General features: G+C 38.0%; 1 protein-coding gene across 1 annotated transcript; it reads right to left on the bottom strand.

Moving 5' to 3' along the window:
* LGSN (lengsin, lens protein with glutamine synthetase domain) lies at positions 1–22,190 on the bottom strand. Its single transcript, XM_010142720.1, has 4 exons — positions 22,161–22,190; positions 13,081–14,074; positions 3,418–3,596; positions 1–1,200 (listed from the first exon to the last, which is right to left on the bottom strand). Exons 1-4 carry the CDS (start codon positions 22,188–22,190, stop codon positions 1–3), a joined length of 2,403 nt encoding a protein of 800 aa, XP_010141022.1.
* Between the last annotated feature and the right edge of the window lie 5,306 nt (positions 22,191–27,496).

The following is a 27,496-nucleotide window of genomic DNA, read 5'->3' as shown; positions in this document are numbered from 1 at the left end:
CTAAATAAAATATCCCAGGCACTTGTTCCTTTCGCTATCCATTTCTTCAGTTTCTAACTCATAATGTTTCATGGCAACAAAGTATCGGACAAAAGTTTCGCCTAATGCTTCCTTAATGCAGGAATCTTTCTCGAGTGCAACAAGAGCATCTTCTAGTTTCAGAGGAATTGATGAATGTTTCAGATCACCAGCATGATTTTCTTCTTGAAGCATATCATCATACCTAAGTCCTCGCTTTACTCCATCTAGACCTGCAGCAATAGTAGCGGCTAGCACCAGGTAGGGGTTTGCTGCAGCAGAACTTAATTTATTCTCTATGTGAGTGCCTTTTCCACCATGACATTTGACATTAAAGGCACAGCTGTTATCATTATATGCCCATTTTGCATTTACAGTCTCTTTTGATTCTTTACTATATTTAGAATAAGGCTTACGACAGCTGGTGGTAGGAGCCATCAGGCAGCTGATAGCTGCTGTGTGTGCCAAGAGACCCGATAACCAGTTTTTTCCAATATCTGAAAGCTCCTCAACTCCATAACCAGCAGAAAACAAATTCTTCTGGCCATTCAAATCCCACAGGCTATGTGACAGAGCCCCTGAATTGTAGAATCCTGGTTCTGAGAAAAAGCTAGCAACGTAGCTATACTTCTTAGCCACCTCTTTGATGCCGGTTCTAAATGTGAAGGCACTGTCAGCAGCATCTATGCCAAATGCTGGATGAAAAGCGATCTCCATTTGCCCAGGCCCACTGGAAGAAGAAAAGCTTTCAATATTGGCACCCGCATAATACATTCCTTCAATGAGCTCCTGAATGAAAGTCTGGTCATGGTTATTTAGTATCGTGGCTGCAGGAAAAGATATTGTCTTTGAATTTACAACCTCAGTAATGCCATAAATACAAAATTCATAAGTGAAGGCAGAGTGCAGAGAAAAGCCATTGTCCTGAAGATGGCTCAGCTGTTTCTTGGCAATGTGCCTCGGTGAGGTCATTAGTGGGTTGCCCAGCACGGTGAAGGAATCACATATCACTCTCGCAGTCTGCTCAGTCCAGGGTAGTATTCGAAATGTTGATAAATCAGGGTTCAGGATTATGTCACAGTTAAAACTGGTTGCATTTATGTAATCTAATTCATTATCTTTAGGATTCAGCGTCAGCTCAAGATAACTTCTGGGCATGGTAACACCATGAATTGCTTTCTCCTAAACACAGAACAGAATGACTGATTATCAAATGAGAAAGGAACTCAACAGTATTTTAATGCACATAAAATAAATGGTAAGAACAATAGTATTTTTCCTAAAAGAACAGTGAAATGGAGTGATCACTAAAGTGCAGGGTAATAGCCAGTTATGGTGTCATTATGAAGCAGAACAGCCTCTACAAAACTGGTATGAACACCCTGGTATCAAGTATCCCAATGACCACTTCTAAAATTTCTGTAAAAAACTAAAAAAGCTTTCAACACTTGCACAGTCTTTATATAATTATGGACATCACCAATTAGGTGCAAACTTTGCAAGTCATACTTCTATCTATAGTTACTCTATTAGATTTCCATATCCTCTGAGCATTTCCTTTACCTAGTTCCAAGTAACCTCACAAGACTCATAGCAATATGAATTCAGGCTGTGGCTTCTCTTTAAATGCCATACCATGTAACTGACTGTTTTTCAGATGCAAAGTTTAACTGAAAACTCTTACTTTCAGAACTTATTAATTTTGGGGGTAAAATGCAGGGAAGCACTTCCAAGTGAGAAATTATTCTAATGTTTCAGTACTCCCCTTCTAGGTAGCAAACAGGATATACTCATAATTATACTTTCTTCACCATTTGAACAGAAAGCTTCACCTTATGAAATGTGGATAGGACCCCAAAGGATTATCTACCTTCAAACAAGCACCTTTACAATTTACCTTACATTCAAAACTGATGAAAACTCCAATTATGCCAAGTTCTATCAAGTGAAATTTGGTTCATCTTACCTTTGTTTTTCTAAGGGAAAGGATTATCATCTGAGTGAGCATAGGAGGCAGAACAGACTTAGAAAGGGGTAAGCTCAGAGGTGAAAAAGCTAAATTCTGCCTATCCAGATGGAAAATTGTTGAAATACTTCAAACTGCATACAGTGGCATCTATTAAAACAATAAATAAAGAAAGTCTGCCTTCTCTTAAGCAGATGGCAGTCCAGTGGTAGCAATTCTTTCTGTGAGACATCCATAACCAAAACTGCACTGTATGGTGCATACGGCTCCAAGATGTCTAAGCTATCCATTTGACACTGAAAAGTTGTTGAGGGTGATTACCCTGTAGCTCTACCTCTCCCTCCTCCAAACCCCCTACAAAAAAAAAAAAAAAGAAAAAAAAGAAAAGGAAATTAGGAAATTACTCTCAGTTGTTCTATATATGTACATACATGTGTGTGTACACATATTTTTAGTGTCCAAAAAATCTAGACTGTCCTGCAGAGCTCAACTTTGTTCAGATGGTAAGTGAAGTAAACAGAGAAGCTGTCTTTGAACAAGATCATCTAGATATTTGCAGTTTGACATAGCAATTGAAAGAGAAGTTGCAATTAACCTACCACCTCTCACAAGAATTAAAATAATAGAGAGAAAGTTTATTTTGATAAAATCCAAATGACCTCAGAGAGAGCAAATTGTATCTAGGTGATGCAGTTTCACAATATCTAAAGGGGAAATAATGAAAACACAGGTTTCAGAAGGAACTTGAAACAAAAGCACGCTTCATCTTTTGATGCTCTTATCTTTTCTGTAATCACTTAGTTAAAGCTTAAACATTCATAGTGTTATGTGAGTGAAAGTGTAATATAGTTATTCACGTGAAGTATCACAGAAGGGGTATACTGAAAAGACCAATCAGTCAAGGATATACATGGTGAGGATTGCTTCCTGATTCTGTTCTTACTTCCTGTATCATTAAAATGGCAAATATTGCTATTCAGTCATCATGAAACCCTGCGTTATTTTCTTATGTAATTGATGACTACAAAACTTCTCACAGTTAAAGTGATTTTCATTCAGTTATTTTCTTTCTCTCAGTGTTTACTCCTTTCTTATTTCAATATACTGATGTTCAATAAAACAAAATCTTTATAATGCATTGAACCTGAAAAGATAATTCTGAGGAAAGAGATTATTAGAAGTTGAAAGAACTGAAAGTACTAGCCTTATTTAACTAGAATACTATTTGGGGAACAGAGGAATAGGTGGTTGCAGTGGTGAAAAAAGCCCAGATCCTTTGGGAACATTGATAAGTAAAGGGAACAGATGATTTGTTCAAAGTTCAAGTCTCTGCCTGCACTATGAAAAAGAAAAAAAGAAAAGGAAAAGAAAAAAAATTCAGGGCAAAGCCATGAAAATGCATAAAGGTACAGCTAGAAACCAAAAAAACTTACGTGAAAAAAACGGGAAGGTATATTCTTTGATCTTGACACACCATGGAGGTCTATTGATTCAAATCTGACAAACTGTATGCTGTCCCTGGCCATCTGCTGCTTAATAAATTCAATATGAGAGAATAGGTGAAGGAGAGTTGGACTTCCAAGGCTGTTTACATCAGGCTCTCTGCTGGATGCTGCAAGTGAAGAGGAATGCTCATGTCAAACAAAATCATGAATGCTGGCATACAGGCTGTTCTCCTAGCAAGTGCAATGATGGGAAACTATGACATGGAGTTTAAAAACAAAAATAAGAAAAATACATGGGTCACAAAACATTTTTGTAAATATCTTTTTTCCTTAGGACCCATATAAAATACCTTATTTTTTTTAAATGGTCTATAACTTAAACGCTTTTTCAAGCTGATAAGAGAACACAGGGGAATCACAAGGTAGAGCCAGGAATTTCTGTGCCATACCTCAGCTGTTTTGTTGGATGTTTTTAGGAGCAAAAACAGCAGCTGGATTGCTACTTCCCAGTGAAAGCTGATAGAATTCAGGTGCTGAATTTTTTAAATGATTTGAAAAGAAGAAAAGAGCAGTTTATGCATTTATGCATTTGCTGTTATGGAGTTGTCCTCTTAACTATATTACAGGAGCTGTAAAACTGTATAAACTTCTTGTCATGAAAAGAGCAGCATCTGCCTATAACTTCCGTAACGGAGCAGAGAGCTGGACACATTCTTCATTTCACAAACCCGTTAATCTCTCAGCCTGCTCTTCTTTTAAGTATCTATGTTTTGTTATCATTTAACTTAAATTGCATAAGGTATTGATTTCTATTTAGTACAATAAAATAACTAGACCAAGGGTAAAATCTGATATTAAGATACGAAAAAATGTAAAAAAAAAAATTACTTGCTACATTTCTAGGAGGAAGGTCCTCCATTCTTCCTGGGGATATGATCAGATTAATTTTGGAAGATCTTTCAGATACACATCAGAAGGCCACCAACAGCAACCATACACCACCAAGTGGAAGTTAAAAGCTTCATGGTGAGGTAATAAAAAGGCTGGCGGAAGCACTTCCCATCTCTCCAATACCAAAGCTCCCAAACAAGAGTAGATTTCCTTCAGCAGTAGCTAGCAGGCACAAACACATCTTTTTGAGCTTTCCTTTGGGGCAAGCTCAACTGCCAGCTGCAAAGCTGTAAGGAGGCTCTCCAGCTGGCCTAGGACAAGGCTGTCTGATTATTCCCTGAGAAGACAGAAAACTCATCCACAGTCATAGATTTCTTGGAGCATTTGAACACCACTGGAGCATCCTCCAGCTTCAGATGGCAAGGAAGTGACAAGGATACTTTAAGTCGGTAAAGTAAGAAGAGGTTAAATAATTAGAGTGCTCCCTGAGGAATGATGGATGAAAGCACTTGACAAATTGTTAAGAATATAAAATATAAGAATCCATAGGATTCTTGTGACATCTCTCCATTTGGTCTGTTTCAGCTGTAAACTGCTTATGGAAATAGCTCCTTTCACTGTCTTCTATAAGCTCTGGGGAACTATGTCCTTTGAAAGATGTACATTAAATAAGGAAGTCCTGTTCAAATATTTAGTGCAACACTCACTGTGTTACAGATGCTGCCAAAACATAGTAGCTAGGAGGAAGGATATGTAAACTGGCCTTGTCTTGCATGTGTCAGCCCAGTAACAGTTATTTGAATACCACTTACAGTTATCCTGTAACTTTGTTTTACAATGTAAATGTTTGCTGACACTTAACCAGATATGACTCCTTTATGAACCTGACCATCAATTAGAAGTTTATTAAGAGCAATAAATTGCGGCTATTCATTAGATTAATAGAATTTTAAAAGATTCTGAAAATCTTCCTATAGATTACAGCATGGAGCATTTTCTTCAACTCCAGGGACAGAAGCCTGAGGTTTTTGCCTTTGTAAAAGCAGTGCTCAATCCCTTATTCTACGTTTAGTTTGCTAAATCCCTTATTCTACGTTTAGTATCCTGTGTAAAGATGGTAGATGTTTCCTCTCTACCACCTGTCACACAGGTTTTTTGTTTCTTCATATTAATCAAGGTAAAGTTTGACTGGCAACCCTTGACATCAGAATATTGACAACTTTTGATGTAAATTTTGCAAGATTTTTTAATATCGTCATGAAATAATGCCTGTTTAAATTTGCATATAGTGAGCAAACATTTTTCAGGTAAAAACATATAATTCATGAAAAACAACAACTATAACTCTGACCCATGTAATTCCTTAAATCAGTATTCCTAAGAGATATAAATAATATAAAGTCTATACCTAAGAAAAACACAAATGTGATGCGAATTCATATTAATGATGTATGGATTTAAAATTAAAGCTACAAATATACTTAATTTAACCATCTAACAATGGTAGGTAATTTTCCACATTGTGTATATATATATCTATATATGTTGTCTTCAAGCTAAAGTTATTTGAATAAATGCATAAATGATTTTTTTTAAAAAACCTCAAAAAATAAACTCAGAAAATGAGTTTACATGAAATGACATAAATTAACAGAAAATTCCTGTAAAGTGATATATTTAAAGGACATGAATCAAGCAAAAATTAAACTGAAGAAGCAAGATTTGTCTTCTCCAATTGGACTTGTTATGATCAACGTTGGATCTTTTTAAATTATGAGACTAATATATATATATATAGGTCTAGTATTAGTGTAAAATGAGGCTATGTACCAGTCTAGACATCTCGCTAGTCAAGACAGATACTTATTAATTTACAATAGCCTTAACCCAAAATCTATTAGAATCAATAGAAACACCTACACAACTTTCAGATTATCTTTCCCATTAAAATAATAGATTGAATGATAGATTAAAAATGTCATCATGACTTAATATCTCTGACCGATTTTGGAAATATGAAAGGGTATTTATTTCTTAAACAATGTTTAGGGTATAACTACTGACAGTACTTTCCTGCAGCACAGATCCCAAACTATGTTTTCTTGGTAGCCACTAAATTGACAAATTAAGTCCATTAAGCCAAAGAGGAGTAATGTTTGGAAGGGTATACTAGGGAACTAAGTGCTCCGTCTTTTCCCGGTTCATACAGTCATTATCTAGAGCAATAGTTACTGGAGATAAGGTAGCTAATAAATAAGTATTAGACTGGTCTAGCTGATTTAGATACACAGTCTGAAAATCTTACATTCTTGTAAGAGAGGGTTGTGTTCATGAATGTGACTGTTTCCTTAGTTTTCTGGGCTTCTAGAAATAATGGCATCTTTATTTTCATTTCAGAAAATCTGCTTACGGGAACATGTAAGTAGATTTCACAAGCTGCTCAGATTTTAATTCTAAAAATCAAATATAAATCCAGACTGGTCATCTTTCTTAAAGCAGAATGGTACACACAGATCCTTAAACATCCATATAAAATCAGTAGTATACAGAAAAGTGCTGAACGTTTGGGCTTTTATTGGTCTATCTTTATCTCCTATTTAAGTTAGCACTGAGAAACAATTAGTATTTCTCATGTTTCTTTTGTTATTAGTACAGAATATCTACAAATATAAACAAGTTATCTTCACATACATATTAATAATTCAAAACTAAAAATATTACCAAAAATATTAAAATTATACAAATTACATTATTATTAATTCTAGCAGAAGAGTTGTTTCATTCTTAAATTATTAAGATTGAAATAATTCAGTTTCTTAATTCACTGCGGCTGAGTGGGCTAGGGCCAGTAGTTAAGGCCAGCTTTATCTTCTCAGCAACAGAAAAGTGCCACCACAGAAGAAAGTGCACGTGTCCCAGATCAATCTGTCATTATCTGGTTCTTCAAAGAAATCCTTTCCCACGGTCCATTATTAAATCACCCACATCTAAAGAAAACAAATTCTCACCTCTATAAGAGATGACTCTGTCAAACAGATTAAATGAAAAGAATGTGCTACGTGCTGCTAGGGAAGTTGACAATGACAGGAGCAGGCTGACCTAACCAAAGTACTAGTATTGGAAACTCTTCACTGCGAAACACGACCACGAGCAGGCAGCAGCAGATAGACTCCAGATACAAATCATGCACTGGAGAAGGAGAAGTGTTTCCATCAGTCCTCCCCCAGTCTCTGCCTCCCATTGTGTCTCCAGCAGCACCAGATGTGCCAGATGTGCTCCCACCTGATACAACCCTGCTGCAGCCGTGGGGCTGCTGCACACACTCCTCCTGCCCCGTGAGATGGGGTCTGGCCGTGGCTGATCTCCTCACAGTCTCAGAGCAAGTGTCCCTGCGCTCTGTGGCACATTGTGGCACCAGTCACTGCCTCAGAGTGGTAGAGAAATAAAAAACCGTGCAAGTTAAATAATAAAAACCTGTTCACTGACGGGTCAGTAAAGTACGTGATAACTGCAGTAATGTGCATAAATTCCTACCTTGGATTTTTTTTGCTACCTTGCCCCACTGCAAGAGCCATAATGGGGGAACAAACATGAAAGTATACTAGAAACTGATCAAAGCATGGGAGATAGCAAAAATATTTCCCTGGTCTGTTTGATATTGATATTTCCAATGTTTTCTCCATCCGTTTCTTTATTTCATGATAGTCTGTGATTTTTATGCAATATTAACTGTGAAGCAGGCTTTTTTACTAACATGGCCATGGAGAAGCTCAGCAATTTCTTTGAGATTTATAGCTAATGAACAGCTATAGACCAATGAACAGCTTCAATCGTCCATGAATTACTCGTTCCAAACTGTATGACAACAATATGACACAGTTTCTCAGAGGAGCTACATCATCACCAAGAATGGAATACAAAATAAGTTTTTATTTCTCAATAGGTGAAAGATAAAATAAACTACCCATATTTTTCTGTATATCCAGAGTGTTCTATAAAATTGGTTCCTCTGTATTGAATGAGAAAATTATCACAATTTTATAGAAAGGTTACAAAATATTCCACCTAGGCAAGAGGATTTGAAAACAAAATATGCAGGGGTCTGAAAAAAAAAAAAATTAAAGTGAGTAATACCGCCTGGAACTACCTAAATAATAATCTTAAATTGTTTGGATAATTGGATGGATCTAGAGTGACGTGTCTTTCTTCAAACTCAAGCAGAATATTTGGATTTAAGGAAGGAATCATTGAGCAAAGTTGGATGGACAGAGGTATGCACTGTTGCAAACTAGGTAGCCCCTTCTGGTATAAAAATTTTTGACCTAATTAAAGAAAATTAAAAAGCAAGTGAGAATGGGTGAGAGCACCACTTCAAATGGGAACGCATTTTACTTACATTAGGTCTAAATTAATTGTTTTGGCAAACTTTCACTATTGCTAGAAAGTAAGTATGTCCAATGGATGGGAAGCATTACTGTCTGAATACACTTCTTTCTCTGACAGTCACAGGACAACTAGCTTACTACAAGCACCAGAGACAGATGAGTTGGATCTCACCCGAAAGGGCAGAAAATAGATCAGAAAGATTGGATGGAAGGGCTGTTAGAGCATTTTTGGTTTTTATAGATTGAGGGGGGAAATAGAAATCAATACCAAGTCACAGAGTAGGAAGATTTCAGCTATTAGTATGGAAGATAAAGGACTTAAGAGTTTTGGTTTGCTTTTAAGAAAAATAGATGCTTTTAGAGCTTGTGAGGTTAAAAAAAAATAGCAAGTTGTATATAGATCAGTTCAGAGAAAAAAGGAAAGATAAAGAAAACACGATGGTTTGTTCAACAGAAAATAAGGGGAATCAAGAAGGTTTAGAAAGGAGCTGAGCGTCATCCCTGCTATGTTCAAGTTGAGTTCAAAATGTAGAAAAAGAAATATTAGAAAAATTTTATTCAACTGTAGATAGAGCATGAGGAAGGAATATGAAGGAACTGTATGACTCTGGTTTTTCGCTCTAGGAGAGATGCAAGAACCATGCAGATTATGTAAAATACAAAGCAGAGAAGAGCAGTAAGTCAAGAATACAGTCCTAAATAAGCCCCAAAGAAAGACATGGTTGTTCTGCAGGAATGACTGAAGAGACAGTGATGATGAAGTACCTGGAGAAGAGCTTACGCACCTTCCCCCTTTCAACAGTCACTAGGTAGATACTGATGCCTGCAGCTGTAACTAAGACACATTTTCTCTCTTTAGAAGTTTTCTTCTCCCTCCAACAGTTCCTGATCCTGTGCTGGTCATATTTACATGGCTTCGCTCAATACACGCTCAAGAGGATGAGCCCTTTTGAGAGGAGCTGCTCCCAATGCTGCTCAGGTTTCTGGGGCCTCAGAACTACATTCTGGACTCAAGTAGATTTTAACAAACTTTTTAATCTCAACTACAGAACAAGACACACAAAGGGAATTTGAAGCCTCAGGTGACAACCTGATTCCAGTGTGTTGTTCACCTAAGCTACCTGGAGGTGCTGTTGTCATATAAGGTCCAGAAGAGAAATTTCTCTTAAGGCTGTGTGGTGGCACCAGGTTCTGCCGGTCCCTGTGACCATATGCAGTGTGGGTGGCTGCTGAAGCCACCTACAGTCCCAGGCTCTGGTAGCCCATATAACCCTGCGAAAAAGATAACCCCAACAGTGTGGTTTAACATGATCTTTGGGAACTTCACATTGCTCGAATAAAGTTATTTTCTTTGTCTCCTCTCTGGCTACTGTAGTACAAATTCTCTAATTTAGTAGGATGCAGAACAGCCTGTGATAAGATCTGAGTTCAGAGAGGTCAACATACACTTACATGATCTGTTATATACACTGTATATATAGTATATGCATGCATTCATGTGTGTGTGCATGAACATAACTAAGAAGTGTTATATAATATAATATATACATGAAATTTCACCTGAATTTTTACTGTTTGGAAGCCTCCCTCTTGGTCTTCCATGAACGCAGATGCTGAACACTTAATCACCTGATTATTAATAACTACATACCAATTTGCATAAGTGCACATCATTAACATATATAGATACTTATGCAAATAAAATTTCTAAATTCATGCTAATGCAGTCATTATATTTGCCTAATTAGCTACATGTCTTTCCATGGTGATGAATTAGATTAAAAGAGCTGTGGTACCAATTTCACTGACACTATCTTACTAATATTTTTCATACTAACACAAATACCTTGCATGTCTGTCTTTTCTATGATTTCTTTTCCCATATCCAAGCACTACTTTCACAAAAGAGCTGATAAGCAATGGACAAAAATGCATATGCAACGATAGTTCCACAATTTTCAATCAGAATTTTGGAAAAAATATATGGGTTATTTTAGAGAGATATTAACCAGGTAACAAGTGTATTTCAATCCTCTGCATTACATTGAATCACTAAAGCTCAGCTACATGTCTTAGACTTTCTACTATTGACCTCTAGAGATTGTCCTTTAACTGTCTACTTTTAAAACCATAAGGCATATTCCTGTTTTGACCATATCTCAACACTGAATAGATTTGAAATAAAACCTCTTGTAATTCTTCCAAACATTTTGGATCAAGATTTATTACTTGAGCAAGTTTAAATATTTGAAAACTTGCAAAATACAAGAGGCTGTAGTTCAAATCTACTCTGTGTTGAGATGTTTAGACCCAGGAGTTCAAACACTTTGGTAAATAAAATATTTAAGATAGTATTTAAGTCTTTAGAAAATATATTTAGGATTATATGTTATGAATCTTAATAAATTATCACTAGCAGCAATAAATATACTGTTCATGCAAAGGCTCATTACAGAGCTCTTCAGTTAAGTTACGGAATGTCTCCAGTGAAAAATAAATTTCAAGGATATCATACATTTCTAATTAAGTTGAAAGTATTTCTGTGCATTCCATCTACTAGTGGAAACACACACTGAGTCCTACAATTAGTTTGGTCAAAGCCAAACGGAATCCAAACCTCATGAGATTCCAAAACTTTTGGATGTCTCTGATGAGACAGAACATCTTTCCTCCACCTCCCTTCATAGTTCCCATCTATAGTTCTCTTACAGTCATTGCCATCACCAGTGATACAGAATAGGATTAACCCCAGAGTAAATTTCAGGGTAAATTCAGGAAAATAATCTAAACTAACCATAATGGGACTTCCCCACTAGAGTGGAAAGAGATTGCCCACTGTCGATTTCTTATCAACCCCTAATACCTCTTTCAAGACAAAATGCCTGCCTTTCTCTACTGACTAGGTAATCAGCTTGGATTAGCCACTTCATTTTAAGTGGCTAAAATTGGTTTGAAATCCCTCTGTGGAAACTACAATTAACCTCGCCAGTTCCCTGTACTTTCTAAATGGTGTAATGACAAAGAATAATTATTCCTATATTTAAAAATGCATTTACTGGTTTTGCAGACACTGAGAAAAGGGTAGTAGTCCAAATTTGTCAATGTGTTTCGCCAGACTTTCAGCAATGCAAAAAAAAATGTAATATAGAAAGGGAACAGCATCAACTGGAGGCAGAGAAATAATCCTCTAACCTCTCTATTCTAACAGACAGGAATTTGAGGATGAAATATCTTTTCAAAGCTTTATATTTCTCATGCAGTGCCCTGAGTTAGCACTGATAATGTTCATGGATATCTTGTTCAGACTTGTTCAAACTGGTAACACAGTATGTCTACTGAGAAATCCTGCTGTAGTTAACAACATTCGATATATTCAAATTGTCTGTATGCATAGCAATATTTCTACCCATCTGAAGGAAGACTTTACAAAAAGCAGGATAATTCAATATTATTGTAAAAATTTGCTACCATTATATTTTATTACCATTAATGACAGACAAAGTATTTTATCAATGAAAGGAAGAGATTCATAGTTCTTGTATCAGTGAGATAAGTCGTAGGGTAAGATAACTATCCTGAAAAGTCAATAATATGATCTGAGCCTAGTGCTCATGGCGATATATTAATATGATATCTATTTAACTGGCAAATTGTTGTGTTTCCTGGAACAGGCACAAAGCAATGAAGTGCCCAAGCCCATTACAGTATCATAGCTATAAATAGTTTTCAGCTGATGATCCAGCTAGCCCAGAAGTATAGCTTTTACAGTTTCAAAGAAATCACAGCCTATTAGTAGCAATTAATTTGCTCTATAAACACTTCCAAAATGGACTTATTGAACAGCATGAAGATAAGTGGAAGTTCTCTGCCTCATTTGCTTTTTTTCCCCTAGAGTTTATGTGAGATGCTTTTGCATACCAGTCCTCTCACAGGACTGATAATTGAAGACATCATCGTTACATGGGAGCAATTTCCACTGCTGGCAATGTTAATAAAAAGGAAATTTTAAGAAGCTCAGATGTCATCAAAGCTTTGCAGTGTCAGGCAGACCTTTGGAAAATGTTGCCTGCACTCATCTTAAATGAGGAAATATTTCAGTTTTAGTGAAAAAGACATGACCACTTGTGTGTAACAGTTTTGGCAGGTAGCTGGGCTTCATAAATGCCTTTAAAAAAAAAAGAAGATAGAAGAAAAAAAGAAAAGAACAGCATAGATATAGAGCTTAACTTCTGATCCATCCTGATCACACAGAAACCACAGGTGTCAGTTCTCTCATGCACTATCTCTGACTAAAGTTTGCATCTTAACAAAACCCAGCAAAACAACTGAAGTCTTTTCTTTAACAGGACAGCAGGTGATGCTTAAGTATCCTTACCGGTGTGCCCTGCAGAGGAGTCAAACTGAATCTCAGGAGCTGTGCTTTCTGCATGCGTAGAAGCTGCCGGTAGTCCCAGAATAAGTTGATCCACGTCACTTCCCACTGGTTGCTGCTGATCGGACCCAGCAGAGCTGAGGACCAGCAGAGGTTTGCTCTGCTGCCCCACTCCCTCCTTGTGGAAGCTGTGGTACTTTTGATTCTCCTCTCCAAAATGGGGACTAAAAGTCTCGAAGGGCAGCCCCTGCTTGTCAGCTGTTTTCTCCCGAGGCTTTGGATTTTTCTGAGAAAAAGTGCCACCTGTCTTCCCGCTGTAATTGGGCCCATGAGCAGGCAGAGGACCTTCACTCAGCAGGTTTTTCAGCTCTTGCAGACTTCTTTTGGAAATGTCAGTTGCCCCTGTAAAGAGCTGTGCAGTACCACTTCCATTTGTGGTTACAGTACTGACCAGGGAGCCCATCTTTTTCACGTGAAACTTGACGTCTTTTTCTTTCATTTCACTCTTCTCATTTTGCTTACTCTTTGTCTTCTCACTGCCCTCTCCCCTGCACGCTGCCTCTGCGTAACCAGCTGTCCCTGTGCTCCTCGCAGGCTGCACGCCCATAGGCTGCTCCATTTTAGCTGCTGTATCTATTTCCTCATTCATTTTTCCTATAATTCTTTTCTCAGGGTCATCATTTTCCTGGATTTCTCGTGTTTCTCCAGATGTATTCTCTTTCTTGTTGCTGCCTTTAGGGGAACTGTCATACCCCTCTGTGTCCTTTTGTACTGGAGGAAAGCTAGTCAGGTTTTGAAGAGGCTGGTCCGATGGTGCTTCTGAGCAACAGGTGGTTCCTCCAAGGGGGCAAGGGTCTGGGATTTTTGAGGTGTGGGACAGCTCCATCTTTTCATTTTCTAGAGGAACGTTCTTTGTAGGACTTTTGACTCCCTTTTTCTTTCTGAAACCACATATATTGTTGCCATCAACTTCATCATTGTCACTTTCAGATGTGTTCTGTAACCAGCAATAAAATATACAACCAAATAACATGCATGAATGAAACAGAACATGGCAATGGAGTTCTACCACCATCTGCATTTACCTTGTAGCACTTCCATTACTTCTTGCTGATGAAGGACTATGTGGACACTTACCGAACCTCAGGTTCTGCTGTTTTGATTTTAAGAATTCTCACAGTATTCTTTTTCTTATGTTTTAGAACAAAATTGGTGAAAATTACTTTACAATACAGAGTTTAGACAGATTTAGTAGATTAAAATATAAGAATTGTACAATATGTGACATAATTTGTCAACCATGTGCCATGTAAATGTGAAAAAAATGTATTTTAATAATTACATTTAAGTATATTCTTGCTCATATTAAAAGCATTTGTATTTATAGAGGAAATTTATTGCCCTGAAACAATTGCCCTGGCAATCCTTGTAAGTATGGGGAGCGAAACCTGAAAATAAACAGGTTTTAAATGAATTTCTGGATCTAATTTGGCAAAATAATTGAACTTCCAGGGCAGTGGTCAAAAGGACAAACCCATATTTAGAGGTGTAAACAGGAAAGAACCAGAAGATTATGTTTACCTTTACGTATGCACCGTTGATATGATTTATACTGTAGTGCTGGGAGCAAATATTAAAATGAATGTAAACGTGGAGAAGGTACAAAAAGGAACTACAAAAATTAATATTTTTGCATTATCCCAAAGAATATTAGGAAGTGTCTGAATCATTGTCCCCCCTAAGTATCCTGATCCTACCACAAGTGTGATTAATTTGATGATGACAGAAAAGGACAGGAAATCAAAGTAGAGATTTTAATATTGTGGGTGATTTATTATCTCACAAATTATCAAGGTAAGGATCGAATTCTCCATCTCACAAAATCTTTAAAAAGGCTCCATAATACAGTCTAACCAAAAAATAAATCACTCCATAACCGACCACAAACAGTTATATTGCTAATTAATACCTACTCAAGCACGTATTTAAGACTTGGCAGCTGAACCAACAGTCCTTGATTTTCTTGGGTTGGGCTGGAATTAACACCTGTAAAAACACTGGGAAATCAAGAGATGTCCTCTGAATGAGATTGTTCGTTACCTTTTCCACAAAGGAATAATCTGCACTCTCTCCAATTTCTGAATTTCCAGAGGTGGGGATCTGCACAAAAGCAAAGTGAATGCCAGCCTGGATAAAGCAAAAGACATTCCTGTTGGCAAGCAAAAGCACATAGAAGGAAGGGCAGCAGCGTCTGATTTCCATATGGAAGGAAATGGTTACATGGCCTCCATCAAGGTCATTAACTCCCTTTTCCTATAGCATTCCTCCCTATTTTCCCTGTTTTCTCATTAAGCTATTTCATCTTGTCAAAAAATGCTTATGACTTCTCTCTCAACGCAGAGCTCACAGAAATATTTCCTTCCTCTCACCCCCTTTCTGCAACGGCTACTTTGGGAGCTTGCCAGGACATTGCTCTTAGCATGGAAGGCAGCTGGCCACCAGCTCTGTAGGGAGGGTACACCATTCTGTGCCTGTAACTCTCATGCACTGTCCTGGGTCCAACATGGTGGAACCGGATGCTCTTCTGTTGTCTGGCTTTCTTCTTCCCAGAGAGCTGGGGTTTTCCTGAGCTTCCGGGACGGAGGACATGCCTCTCCAGAATGAACTCATAAAAGGGGGGGTGTTGAGAGATTCGAGGACATCTTGTTTTCCCCCCTGCTCTATCTACTGTCCTCTCTATCTTGTCCGTGCTGCGGCTTTCTCAAATATGCCACGCAGGACTCTTGAATCTTACGTCCCGGGACTGGAAACCTTTATCAAGGAGAGAAAGCCACGTCCATGACCTGCTATTTCCCTGAAGCAGTAAAAGACTCCTTCTACAAAATAGGCAGAACTTTTTCCGTTTCTGCCGATTCCCGGCGGGGGGTGGTGTGTGAACTGTTTTGCTGTGATGGATTGACCCAGCGATACCCCTTATCTCTGCACCAATGAAGTAGGCATCAACGTGTGGAGGAATTTGAAGATATTTCCTTGGGACGCGACCAGGCCGGTCCGTGGCGCAGATGTGTGTGTGTAGGAGTCTGGAAAAAGCATTCCTTGGCAGAGAAGAGTTCTCTGCAGCCACTCCGGAGGAAAGAGGGACTATGTTTTATTTGCATGAAAGGTTTGCCTCAGGAGAAAGTTCTTATATCGAGAACTTTTTTGTCAGGTGAATGGACTGGACTTTTCCTTCCCCCCCCACTGGCGTGGCGAGCCATTGGGGGTGGGGGGGGAGTTTGTAAGCAGGGGTTGTTTCGATCGGGAGATTTTATACGTAACTGTATACTGTTATCTATTCTCCCTTTATCTCTTTCTCTCCCTTTTCCAGTCTGATTTTATTTTGGGGGCGTTTTACTATTAAACTTTTCTGTTTCTATCCTTTTTATATGTAGTCTGTGTGTTATCATTTCCTTTGCCCGACTAAAGCCTTAATGATCTCGTTAACGTGCTGATAAGCCGTTAACAAGCATCAAAAGTTTTCTCTTGTGTGTGGTTTTTAATGAACCCATTTCTTCATCTATAGGCTTTGGTTTATTCTCATAATATACCCTAAAATATTCCATAAAATAATTCTGGGTGTATTGCTGATACCTTTACACATTCAGCTATGTAGGACAGTCCTAATTCCTACAGCTCTGCATCATTATAGAATATAAACATAATGTTGGAACTTTCCTGAATAACGAAGCAGAAAAACCCTGATTGTAATGGAAAATTACAATGGAGAATTTTAACACCTCCACTAGCAATACAAGAAATTGAACAAAGCTGGGGGAGAAACAGTAGGGGTAGAGGAATCAGTGTCTCAAATGGAAAAACCCAAATAATTTTGAAATAAAAGAGGCATCAAATTAAATTTCTAAATGTATAAATTCTTTTTGAGAGAAAGGAGAGACGAGTTCCAGCTATGAAAGCTGTAGTCATAAAAAGATTTTTTTCATGTATTTTAAAGAATTTATGAAAACTGTTTGCTTAAATACCTTTTGTGGCAGAGTTTGCCATCATTAAAATATCCAGATTTCAACTTTATGAAGTTTTCAGAATTCTTTCATTTCAACGTCATCATTTCTGCTTTTTAATATATTCCCACCCTGTGTACTCAAAGATAGCCATTTTAATGTTGAACTAAGTTCTTGGCTGTTGTCCCTATTGCAGGTTGCTGAAAACTGATCAATAAAACAACTGAAGGAAAAATGAACCCGTTCTTTTTTATAATACGTGTATACGGAAGTCAGACGTAGTATGACTGTATACAGAAGTAGTTCACATACCAAAAGCAAAATATCAGCAAACTGCCTGGTCACATAACTAGCCATTCTAATAGTTTCGTAAACACAAGGTGGGTACCATACTCACCTTATAATCCTTACCAAAACAAATTCCTTCTGAACAGAGATGAGCAGGATAAAGACTGAACACTTGTGAATTTGTTAATGGAAACAGTCATTTGCAACAGAACTCTAGTAAATAATGTGTCTGTAGTGGTCTGCAAAGGGTTTATTTTCCATGAAGAAACTGAGACTGCGGTATTGCATTTTGATCATAGGTCTGAAAGAGATATTGCGCCCATTGCTCTTAAGCAAAAACAGTGATCATTCAAATAAACAAACTCCTACATTTATACACAGAACAAACCTATGCATTACTTATAGTCCTCAGCACAAGGCACACTGTGACTCTGTGCAGGAAAATGACTCTTCATTTCTAAATAAACTCAAACATTTACAGACTTTCATTTAGAAATCATTCAGTGTTTCCTACAGTGAATTAAACAGGGCTAGCTTTGTGGCAAGGTACGAATACAGCATCCCTTCAAATCAAAGACAGTCGTATGCACGAGTTATGACACAGATGTACCTAGACTTGTCTAGCAGTTTATGTGAGCACCCAGGAAACAGGACTTGCAAATTACATGTTTAACTTTATATTTCTGGCAGATTTTTTTCTACAGAAGACAGGGATGATTATGTATAATAGCAGCTTGAAAGTTACAGTGCAAGTGAGCTGGATACAGATCGTGACTTAATTTCATGGAACCATGTATTCTGCTGTAGTAAAAGCAAAAAAACCCAGTCATGGCATTAATACGGCAAAAGTTCTGTATGTTTCTACATTTGTTGCTGTGTAGCAACAGTAAAGCTACTTGAAAGTTCTGTCAGCCAACATTTGTTTCATCACCATTCAATTTTTGTTTGCTTGTTTTCAAATATTTACTGGCACCCTGAGTCAGAGGTCTTGACAGCTTTGAAATTTGCTGCTTCTTCTTAGCAAGTGAACACTCAGGTGGTGATTCAAATGCTCCTGTCAGAAGGATTAGGTACAAAATATAAACAGCGTGGACTACATTATGCAACGAATCTGAGATTTAGATTTTTCTTTCTAAAGATGTATCCGATGTTAATTGCCATTGATAGGTATAGGTACTCATCGAATTCTGATTTCTATCAGGACTTCTTGCCCCAGTGCTGCAGCTCCTGCTGGTGCACCAACGCTCTCTGCACTGGGGGTTTGCACCTGGTAAGATTTCAGCAGAGGTGGACCAGACCTCTTGCAATAAGCAGGAAGAGTAGGGGTGGATCAGACTTCATTTCCCTTTATGGAATTGTCTTAACTCATAGAGGAAAAAAAAATAAAACAGCTTTGCTTGTCTTCGCTAGATAGCTCCTGTGTCACTTCGGGTACAGAAGAGCTTGGATGTCTGTGGCTATTGACAAAGCATAAGGACTACACTCATGGATTACAGCAGTATATTAGGGCACCATGCAGGTAAGAAGAGGAGAAAATAGAGGACAGCATGAACAAGCAAAGATTTCATCACTGTGCAGAAGAAATTGCTTGCTCTACTTAACCAAATTACATGCTACTTCTGGCATGCCATCAGGTTTCTACAGCTGATAGATGTTTTATATCTCATGGTAACACAGAAAACACACATTTAAAGCAATGTTTCTTAATCTGTTTGCATTCACTTTAAGGCTCTGTACAAGCTCTGAAGTGGAACATTAACTATATCGTGAAATACTGCACTGCCAAAAGGCAGTTCATCTGTAAACCTGCCAATCTGCAAGCTGAGAGCATTTGAAAATGTAAAGTGTTGCCTCTGGGAGGAAGCATAAGTGCTGAGATTTCTGTTGTGTGAAACACAGGCAAAAATCCAAGGCAATTCTTAAACTTTTGCCTTAGAAGGATTTTATAGGTGACTGAAAATGTAACTGTAATGTTCTACAAGGCAAACTCACTGGCTGCAAGGGGACCTATTTTTCTCCTCTTTTTTGTTTGCATTATGACCTCAGGCAAGACTGAAAATGCTATTGGGATTTATAAACTTCTCTCAAATACTTACTGACAAAAAGAGACAGGAAAATGAGAAAAAGATGCACATACTATAGCATTTGAAAGGAAAAAAAGGAGAAAGGGAGTTAGTTTCAAAGATGCTCAGAGTAACTGTGGATTAATAGCTGCAGAAGGATTTCTATCACAGAAAAAGGTGGAAGAGGCAAGGTGCAATTCTAGCAGGAGCTTTTCTGTATCTAATCAATCAAGATGACTCAATATTCCTGCTACTGGTTACCCAAAAAAGTGATGCAAATACTCAGTTACATTCTCATTTTCTGTTTTGTTTCAGTTCATTAACCAATTTTAGCCATTATTTTAACTGATTGTTGAGAGGTCAAATTGTGATGCTCTTCCTGAGTTGTTGCTAAAGATTTTTTCAAGCACAAAAGATTAATTTTACAAAGAGCATCCAAATGTCAAGAACTGTATAAATAAGAATTAGAAAATCATGGGAAAGTAAAGCAGGAAAGTAAAAAATATGTAAGGTTTGGTTGACTGAATTTTTTTATCTATGAAAAGTTAAACTGCTTCACTTAGGTTTGAGGGTTTTTTCTATTATATAAAACAATGTTAAAAACCTGAAATGAAATGTTTCCCACTAAAAAAAAAATAAAACCTAAAAATATTCAAGTGATGTTGGCATGTGACATTATTCACATTGTTTGAACTTTTTTCCATTTTTATTTCAAAAGTATGCAGTTTTTCAAAGTATTTCTGTTGTTATGAAGCTGTAAATGCTGAGCAACTCTTTCTGAACCACTGTGGCTGTCACCAGGTTACTCTTTGCAGCTTCCCCAGGTTGGTACAGTCAAGTTTAATGAATTTTTTTGTGTAGCAATGAATTTCAAAAACTAGAAGTCAAGTCAACAGGATGTACTGCTTAAGACCTTACACAACAGAAGCCATAAAGCAAGTTCACCCATGTCCAAGTGCTTTCACTTGCCCTGTACCCTGACAGATGAAAAGCATTATGCTTCTGCTCCCCCAACAACCAGGCAGCGAAGGAGCAGGGAGTGCAGGAACAAACTATCTACTGCTGGGAATTAATGCAGCTTCACTGGAGTCACTGGCGCTACACAGATTCGTACCAGGAGGAAATCTGGCCACGGAGTCACATGGAGGACAATACAGACATTTCCAGGGAGCAGCTCCAAGCACAGGAGGGGTTTTGGCTCTTGCGCACAGTGCTAAAACAATGCGTGCTATGCTAAACAGACACCAGTAGCTTGTAAGATAGAGACATGAAGATCACAGCACATTGTCAATATATTGCTGTGACTAATTTCTCCCTCAGTGACCTTGTTTGATGAAGCGGCTTTTTGAGAGTGATTTACTGCTGCAAAAACCTCCCAGTGAAGGACCTGCAAGTGGCATTAATATTAGGTACATGTGATTATTTTGCAGTTAGAGGAGCTGAAATACAAACTTGCCATAGGTCACAGGTGTGGTAATGTTAAGAGCAGAAGTAAAGTCTCCTTCCTTCTCTGAAACTTCTAAATATACTCAAGGTTTTTTATGTCCTTCATGTGGACAAATGGAATGAGTTTAGCTCACAATACTGTGACACTTATTTTCACATCTGCCATTTGCCTTTATCTGCTACTCCCATTGAAAGCCTTCACACTACATACAAAATTATTAAATGAATTCCTCAAGGTCATTGATTCTCTTGCTGCCTCAAAGCAGCAGAGCTGTCCAAAGTTATTTGCAAACGCATTCCCTTGAACTATGCCAGCTGTGCCATGTAAAAAAAAATCGCTGAAGTAAGATAGAGTCTCAAAATGAAGAAGCTGATCCTGCCTTCACAGAGACTTCAGACCACAAAATTACGCTGGTGGTGTCATCTCCGATTTGCAGTAGTGTAAATGAGATCTAAAAGTAGGATTCATTTAACAGTTGACTAATCCTCAGGAAGAAATTTGCGAGAGAATGGACTTAATCATCTACAAAACCTTTATCTCTAATTTCTATGACTCATCTCATATACAAGGATGGTCTAGGAAGCAGTCAGTGACTAACAGTAGGTGTTATCTCTGGCATACAAAGTGTCAGTTTGTTCGCCTTGATAAAACGCCTAGTAGCCTCAGGAAGTCTACCTGCACCATCGCTCCCAAGCCACAATACATCTTTCTCAATATTTTTAATGACACATTTTAATTTCATGTTTTCACAGTGAGATCTTCTGGACACTAATATTTTATTTTATTTACTTTATCGGAAGTATGTATTACAACATCAAGACCAGAAACTGTTTTAAAATGCACCCATATAGCAATTGAGCTGTTCTGCTTAGATTGGTAGCCTGTCTGAAAGAGTCAGTCAATTTCTCATTCAGGTCAGACTCTGGTCCACAAATCGTAGTGCTTTCATTTACATTAATGAAGCCAATCTGTTTCCCCACAAATATTAATAAGATCAGATTTTAGACCTCTATTTCTGTTACTTTTGATAGAGCTACAAATGAAAGATACAGGACATTAAAATATGTTAGATTTTCTTCTTAAAGCACATGGGGGTTTTTTGGCTTGAACAAGAAGAATTTCTTTGACCTTCATTTGCTTCAGAATCAGACCATGATCAACATATGTGCATAAAGAGTTTTGCACACAATCCACAGTAACGTATTGACTCACTTGAAATCTTAAGTGGATGCAAAATATTTTATAATAGTGTATCTGCTAAAAAATCATTCACAGTCAGACTCTTACCTGCTGAGTAAAATGTTCTTTTTTGTTCATGTCCACTTCATTCTAGTTCAGGTCACCATTAGAAATGGCCTAGTGAAAACCTAGTAGAAAGACATCCCGTATTTATAGGCAAAGATAGAATAAAGGTTAGTTAAAACAGAATTGCTGTAAAGTTCTTTTCCCAGAAGGCCACGTAGACGATGAACCATAAAGAGCAACCCCAATGTGTCATGGCAAGAGCACCGTTTTCTGGAACAGTGTTAAAGTAGTAAACTGACAAATGCACATTACTAGCTGTTTGCCTGCCTGGAAACAAAGACAACTGAATATAAAACTGTTTTGCTCAACTTTTCTCCTCACAAAAGGCTTTTGTCCTGTAACAAGCCATTTCTGTTCTGGAATAGAAGCTATTGTTAGGCTCCTTAGAGGTAAAACCTATACTGGGCATTATAAAAACAGTATGTTATTGAGTCACATGGAGAGGGATTTGAAAGGCACAGCAGACTGCAAGAACATGTGGTACTAGTCTGTTATTGTAGGTGATGGTGTGTTGTTAATACTGGTGGATCTGCTTGTATTAGAACTGGGGAGAAGGGTCTCTTTTTTTTTTTTCACATTAGACCTCTACAAATATGTCAAAGATTAGATAGTTAAACTTGTCTTTCTTATGCTTTATTATTTTTCAGATTTAACATGAATTGAAAGGACTCTGTTTGACATTTCATTCATTCAAGTTCCTTTAGCTGACATAACATCACAGGATGACCATGTCGACTGTGCTTATAGCAACCCTTCTCAACAACTGATCACCCAACAACACAAGTAAGCATGATGTTAGGATTGGTATTTATTCCTGTGAAAAATGTAGGTTTGGCATTTTTTTATACTTAAAAAAAAAAATTGAGTTTGTTAAAATTACCGTATCATAATAATGACTGTGGGTTTACTAGCTATAGTTCACAAAAATATTAGGCATCTCCAGTGAAATTCTTAGACACAGGTACCCAAGACCCAAACTGTGATTCTGAAAATCCTTCCTTGTCATGGAGGCACTGAAAGGCCACAGCTCCTATCTTTGTGACTTCATCTGTGCAATTTCTCTAACCGCACCCTTTCTGAACTGCCCCACTTGTCGCAGAGCAGTGTAGGCAACAACTGGAAGTTCACTAGTATTCAAGAAATATGTTTACTTACAAGACTTGACATTCTGTCAAGCAGAGATTTAAAAAATCAACACCCGGAACACTATATATGACTGGGCTCCTGCAAAGGTGGTAGGATGGTAGTCAGCATTTTGCTTGAAGAATACTTTTTCTGAAAAATTTGCCCTCAGACTGTCATCATGTGGCAGTTAGCACAAAGATCCTTTTTTTTTGGCAACTTGCAGGTGTCATAGTCCTGTGGCTTGCCATGGCGGAGTTGCTTATCAGTCTATGTTGTGATGAGCTGTGCCGAGAGGAGAGGACTTCTGAGCAGGACAGTCTGAGACTAAACAGACTAAGGTCAAAGTCTCAGACCAAACAATCTGAGAAGCAGAGGCCAGACAGAAACAGGCCTTTGGCTCTCCATTTTTTTAATATTTTGAATGCAAGCCTGAGCAAGTTCAGTTTACAGTTAAAACAAACAAACAAAACAAAAAAGAAACCAGAACTCTTCAGGTTAAAAATACAATTCTTCAGAGCAAGAAAAATATTATTCACAACAACGTTGGTAAACTACTGCTGTTTTCAGTAGAAATGTGCTGATCAGAGAAGCTGAGAATCTGATCCAGAAACTGGTGGAAGCCCATTCCGCATCTACCACAAGATATGGTCTACTGCAAAGAGCACAGCTTGTTCAGTACTACTCATCATCTTCCCACCTTTGGCAAACAAGACAAATGAGGTCAAATCTACTGTATCTGCATCAGGAATATCCAGGATTTTATAAAGAAACTGACTTTTATATACCGATTCAGAAAGACATTTTCTGTCAGCAAGATTTTGCAAAGACCTGCTTTCACATGGGTGTGGGATTATCACTCCATAAAACCAAAAGCTTTCTACAGTCTTTCCCCCAAGAAAGCCCCAGAGAGGAAGGCATCCTAAGAGGGAGAGGTATTCTGTTAGTATCCACTAGACAGAAAGGAAGATAAAATGACTGAGACCAAGTTTATTTTATATTTATCATTGAGTTCTGTGTGAGAGTAATTTCTGTTGAAGGTAAGTGTATTATAAAGTACAGAAAAGTTTATAATTGTACAGGTCTTTTATAACTATACTTATCTGTGCCCAGAGTGAATGGCCATTGTTAAATGAGGCAAGAGCTTCCAGCATCAAGGTGAAAAGTTAATAGGCCTAAAAAATCAAAGTGGGCAGGAGATTTTGGTGCTGGCCACCAAAGAAAGGGTCAAAGAGTATGGATTAATGATCACTGCTTGATCAAGGACTCACCAGCAAGAAACATCCACACCACCCCCAACTCACTGACCTCTATTCCTGGCAGATGGATGGGCTGAAGTAGACCTGCCTTTTGGGACCTTCATCTGTCCACTGCTTGTCCTATCTTCCCTCCCCTCCTCCTTTTCGACTTGATTATATAAGCACCTTTTCCCATCTTTCATCCTTTCAGGTAGACAGAAAAAAATTTAGTTCATCTTCCTTGTTAGAAGTCTTAAGATGATTTCAATCTTAATATTAGCATAACTCCATGCTAAAAATATTTTTTCCAGCTTATAGTGGCTACAAAATCAAATTTAACATCATTATTAGTAAACCCCGTTCCTCAAGGGTGTTTATCATGTAGCCTAATACTTTGATAGCTGTACATTCATTGTGGCATCATTGGAAAGGGAGACTCAGAATACAGTCCCTAAGAGCATTTTCTGGAGGAGAAACAGAGATTTACAGAAAATTATTCCTTTCTTTTAGAATGTAGAACAGATATCATGAGTTTGCATAATTATTTAATTTAAATACGCTGGGCTTCAACCAGAGTTTGTAAAATACTAATCTAAAAACCTAGACACTTCAGAAATATAACACAGATCAAACATCCCAAAAGTGATCACTCAATACTTTAACTACAGATACTTTGTATGCACTGTCTATGATGAATAAGTGGTAATGAGAAAAATCAAACTGCTCGTTATCCCATTAGCAGCTCTTCAACTGCTGCTAAAAAAAGGGAGATACAGCTTCTGATGACAGCTACTGTGGCAAGTAACTGCCAGTTCCGGGGAACTCTCTGCTGGCCAGCTGCCAGCAATCTGCATGCATACAACTTCACCACCACTGTGTTTTACAACTACTTCTGCTTCCAGCTATCAATGTCAGGGTTTTGTTTTTGGTTTTTTTTTTTTTGGTGTATTTTCAAAAATAGTGGGTTAAAATTGTCACTGCTTATATTCTCCTCTCATTAAGATTAATTTTCCAGAAGGGGAAATTTCTATATACTCTGGATTAACATCATTTTAAGTAGCAAAGAATCCAGCCTGGGGGCATCCTCCAAGAAACTTTTTTCTCTCTCTGTGCCGGCAGTGTGTAGTGCAGGTTACCTTCACCTGTTAATTTCATTGAGTTCCCTGAAATGCCTAAATTAATCAAAAGAAACTTTAGAGGAAAGAGATTTTGTAGCTGGGACAGGTCTTGGATAGCACCTAATGATCCTCAGGTTGGAGGAACCTGTAATCTGTCGTGGGCCTGGAAAATTTCTCAGAATAACTTTATCACTTTTTTTTTTTTTTGCCATCTAAATTTTATGGGATCTGACCATTCCCATTTCTAATCCTGTCAGGCATGCCAAAAGACACCTATCCACCCTGACTAGCTTCAAAAGTAGCCCTCTCTTTAAAGACAGCTAAAGTAGGTAACTAAAGGTTAACAGAGAAAACAGTTCAAATAAAAATTGTTACCTCCAATTTCAGAAGCCTTTAAAATAAAAGGCCTTTCAAAGACTTATAACATTCTTATAACACGCAAAGGCTTCCAAACTGGTGCCGACTGCCTAGTGCCAACTAACATCCAGCCTACGCAGTACTGTACAGAAATACAAGCTAAGATGGATTTTGCACAGACCTCTCCCAAGAGCTTTTGAGAACCCGGTTCCAAGGCTGACAATTATATGGCCAGCAAAAGGAGATATTCACTGAGGCTATCCCTCACCACTACAAATCTCTACAATTCTGTACTAATACCTAAAAGCTGGCATTGCAAAGCCAAAGGAGAAATTCGAACATCAAAATCCCCTCAGGAAAATCTAACCTAATGTGTTCCTTCACCAATGGGATATATTTCTGGTTTTAACTCGAAGCCTGTCCTTTGCCATCATTATTAAACAACACTGTAGTTTATCTGGCAAAAAGTGTCTTTTTCCTCACTATTTTTTCACAGCTGGCATAAAATATTATTCAGCATGAAGATTTGCAAGAGACTTCATACAGTTAAATTCCAGTATATATTGCCACCTAGTAAAATGGAAAAATGGAAAAATGATTAGAGCTTGGAGCTGTACTGATCCTTACTCAGTTGTAGTTCTCTTCGTGCTGGGTCCTCTTCCAGGATTTCCTCATATGGTTTTCTCTTCCCGCATGCTTGCAAGTGTGCCTTCACTAAGTGTGACTGCATTTATCCAGTATCCCCCATTTATTGTTCCGTTGTTCGTTCTTGAATTACACTCCAGTTAAGCAGCTAGGCATGCCACAATGAAGCGGCGCTCATTCCTCTATCTGCAGTTGTCCAGGTTTGTCCAGCCAGGTGGAGGAGAGGGACAACAGAGTTGATTGGACTGTACGGATGCAATGGCCTGGTACATTTGAACCACAGAAGTATAGAACCCTGGCAGACACTGGTGCACCATGCATCCTATTGCCATCAAATCATAAAGGGACAGAATCTGTTACTATTTCTGGAGTTACTGGAGGATCTCAAGAATGAGGAGTCTGCTGCTGTGGGGTGGATGAGAGTTGAAGATCAAAAAGTGTCATTTGCTACTAAAACAGTTCATCAACAACAGTGTTGTACCAACTGAGATTCTGTGGTTCCCATCCAGAAGCCAAAGAGTGCTTAGCAAGGCTCACTCACCCTTTAACAGTCCTATATGGCCAGTGTGAAAACTAGATGTGGCAGTGAGATTAACAGTAGACCATCATGGCCTGAATGAAGTTACGCCAGGTGTAAGTGGTGCTGTGCCAGACCTGTTAGAACTCCAGTATGAACTGGAATGAAAGGCAGCTAAGTGGTACACTACAATTGATATTGCTAATACTTCTTTCTCTATTCCTATCATGCACCAGCCTCTGGAAAAACTGACCAAGACAATGGCTTGTTAAAAACTACTCTGAAAGCAATGGGTGCTGGAACTTTTAAAAACTGGGGCAA

Source organism: Buceros rhinoceros, unplaced genomic scaffold, assembly GCF_000710305.1.
Source record: "Buceros rhinoceros silvestris isolate BGI_N320 unplaced genomic scaffold, ASM71030v1 scaffold4759, whole genome shotgun sequence".
Taxonomy (NCBI): domain Eukaryota; kingdom Metazoa; phylum Chordata; class Aves; order Bucerotiformes; family Bucerotidae; genus Buceros; species Buceros rhinoceros.
This window is presented reverse-complemented; position numbering and strand designations above follow the sequence as displayed.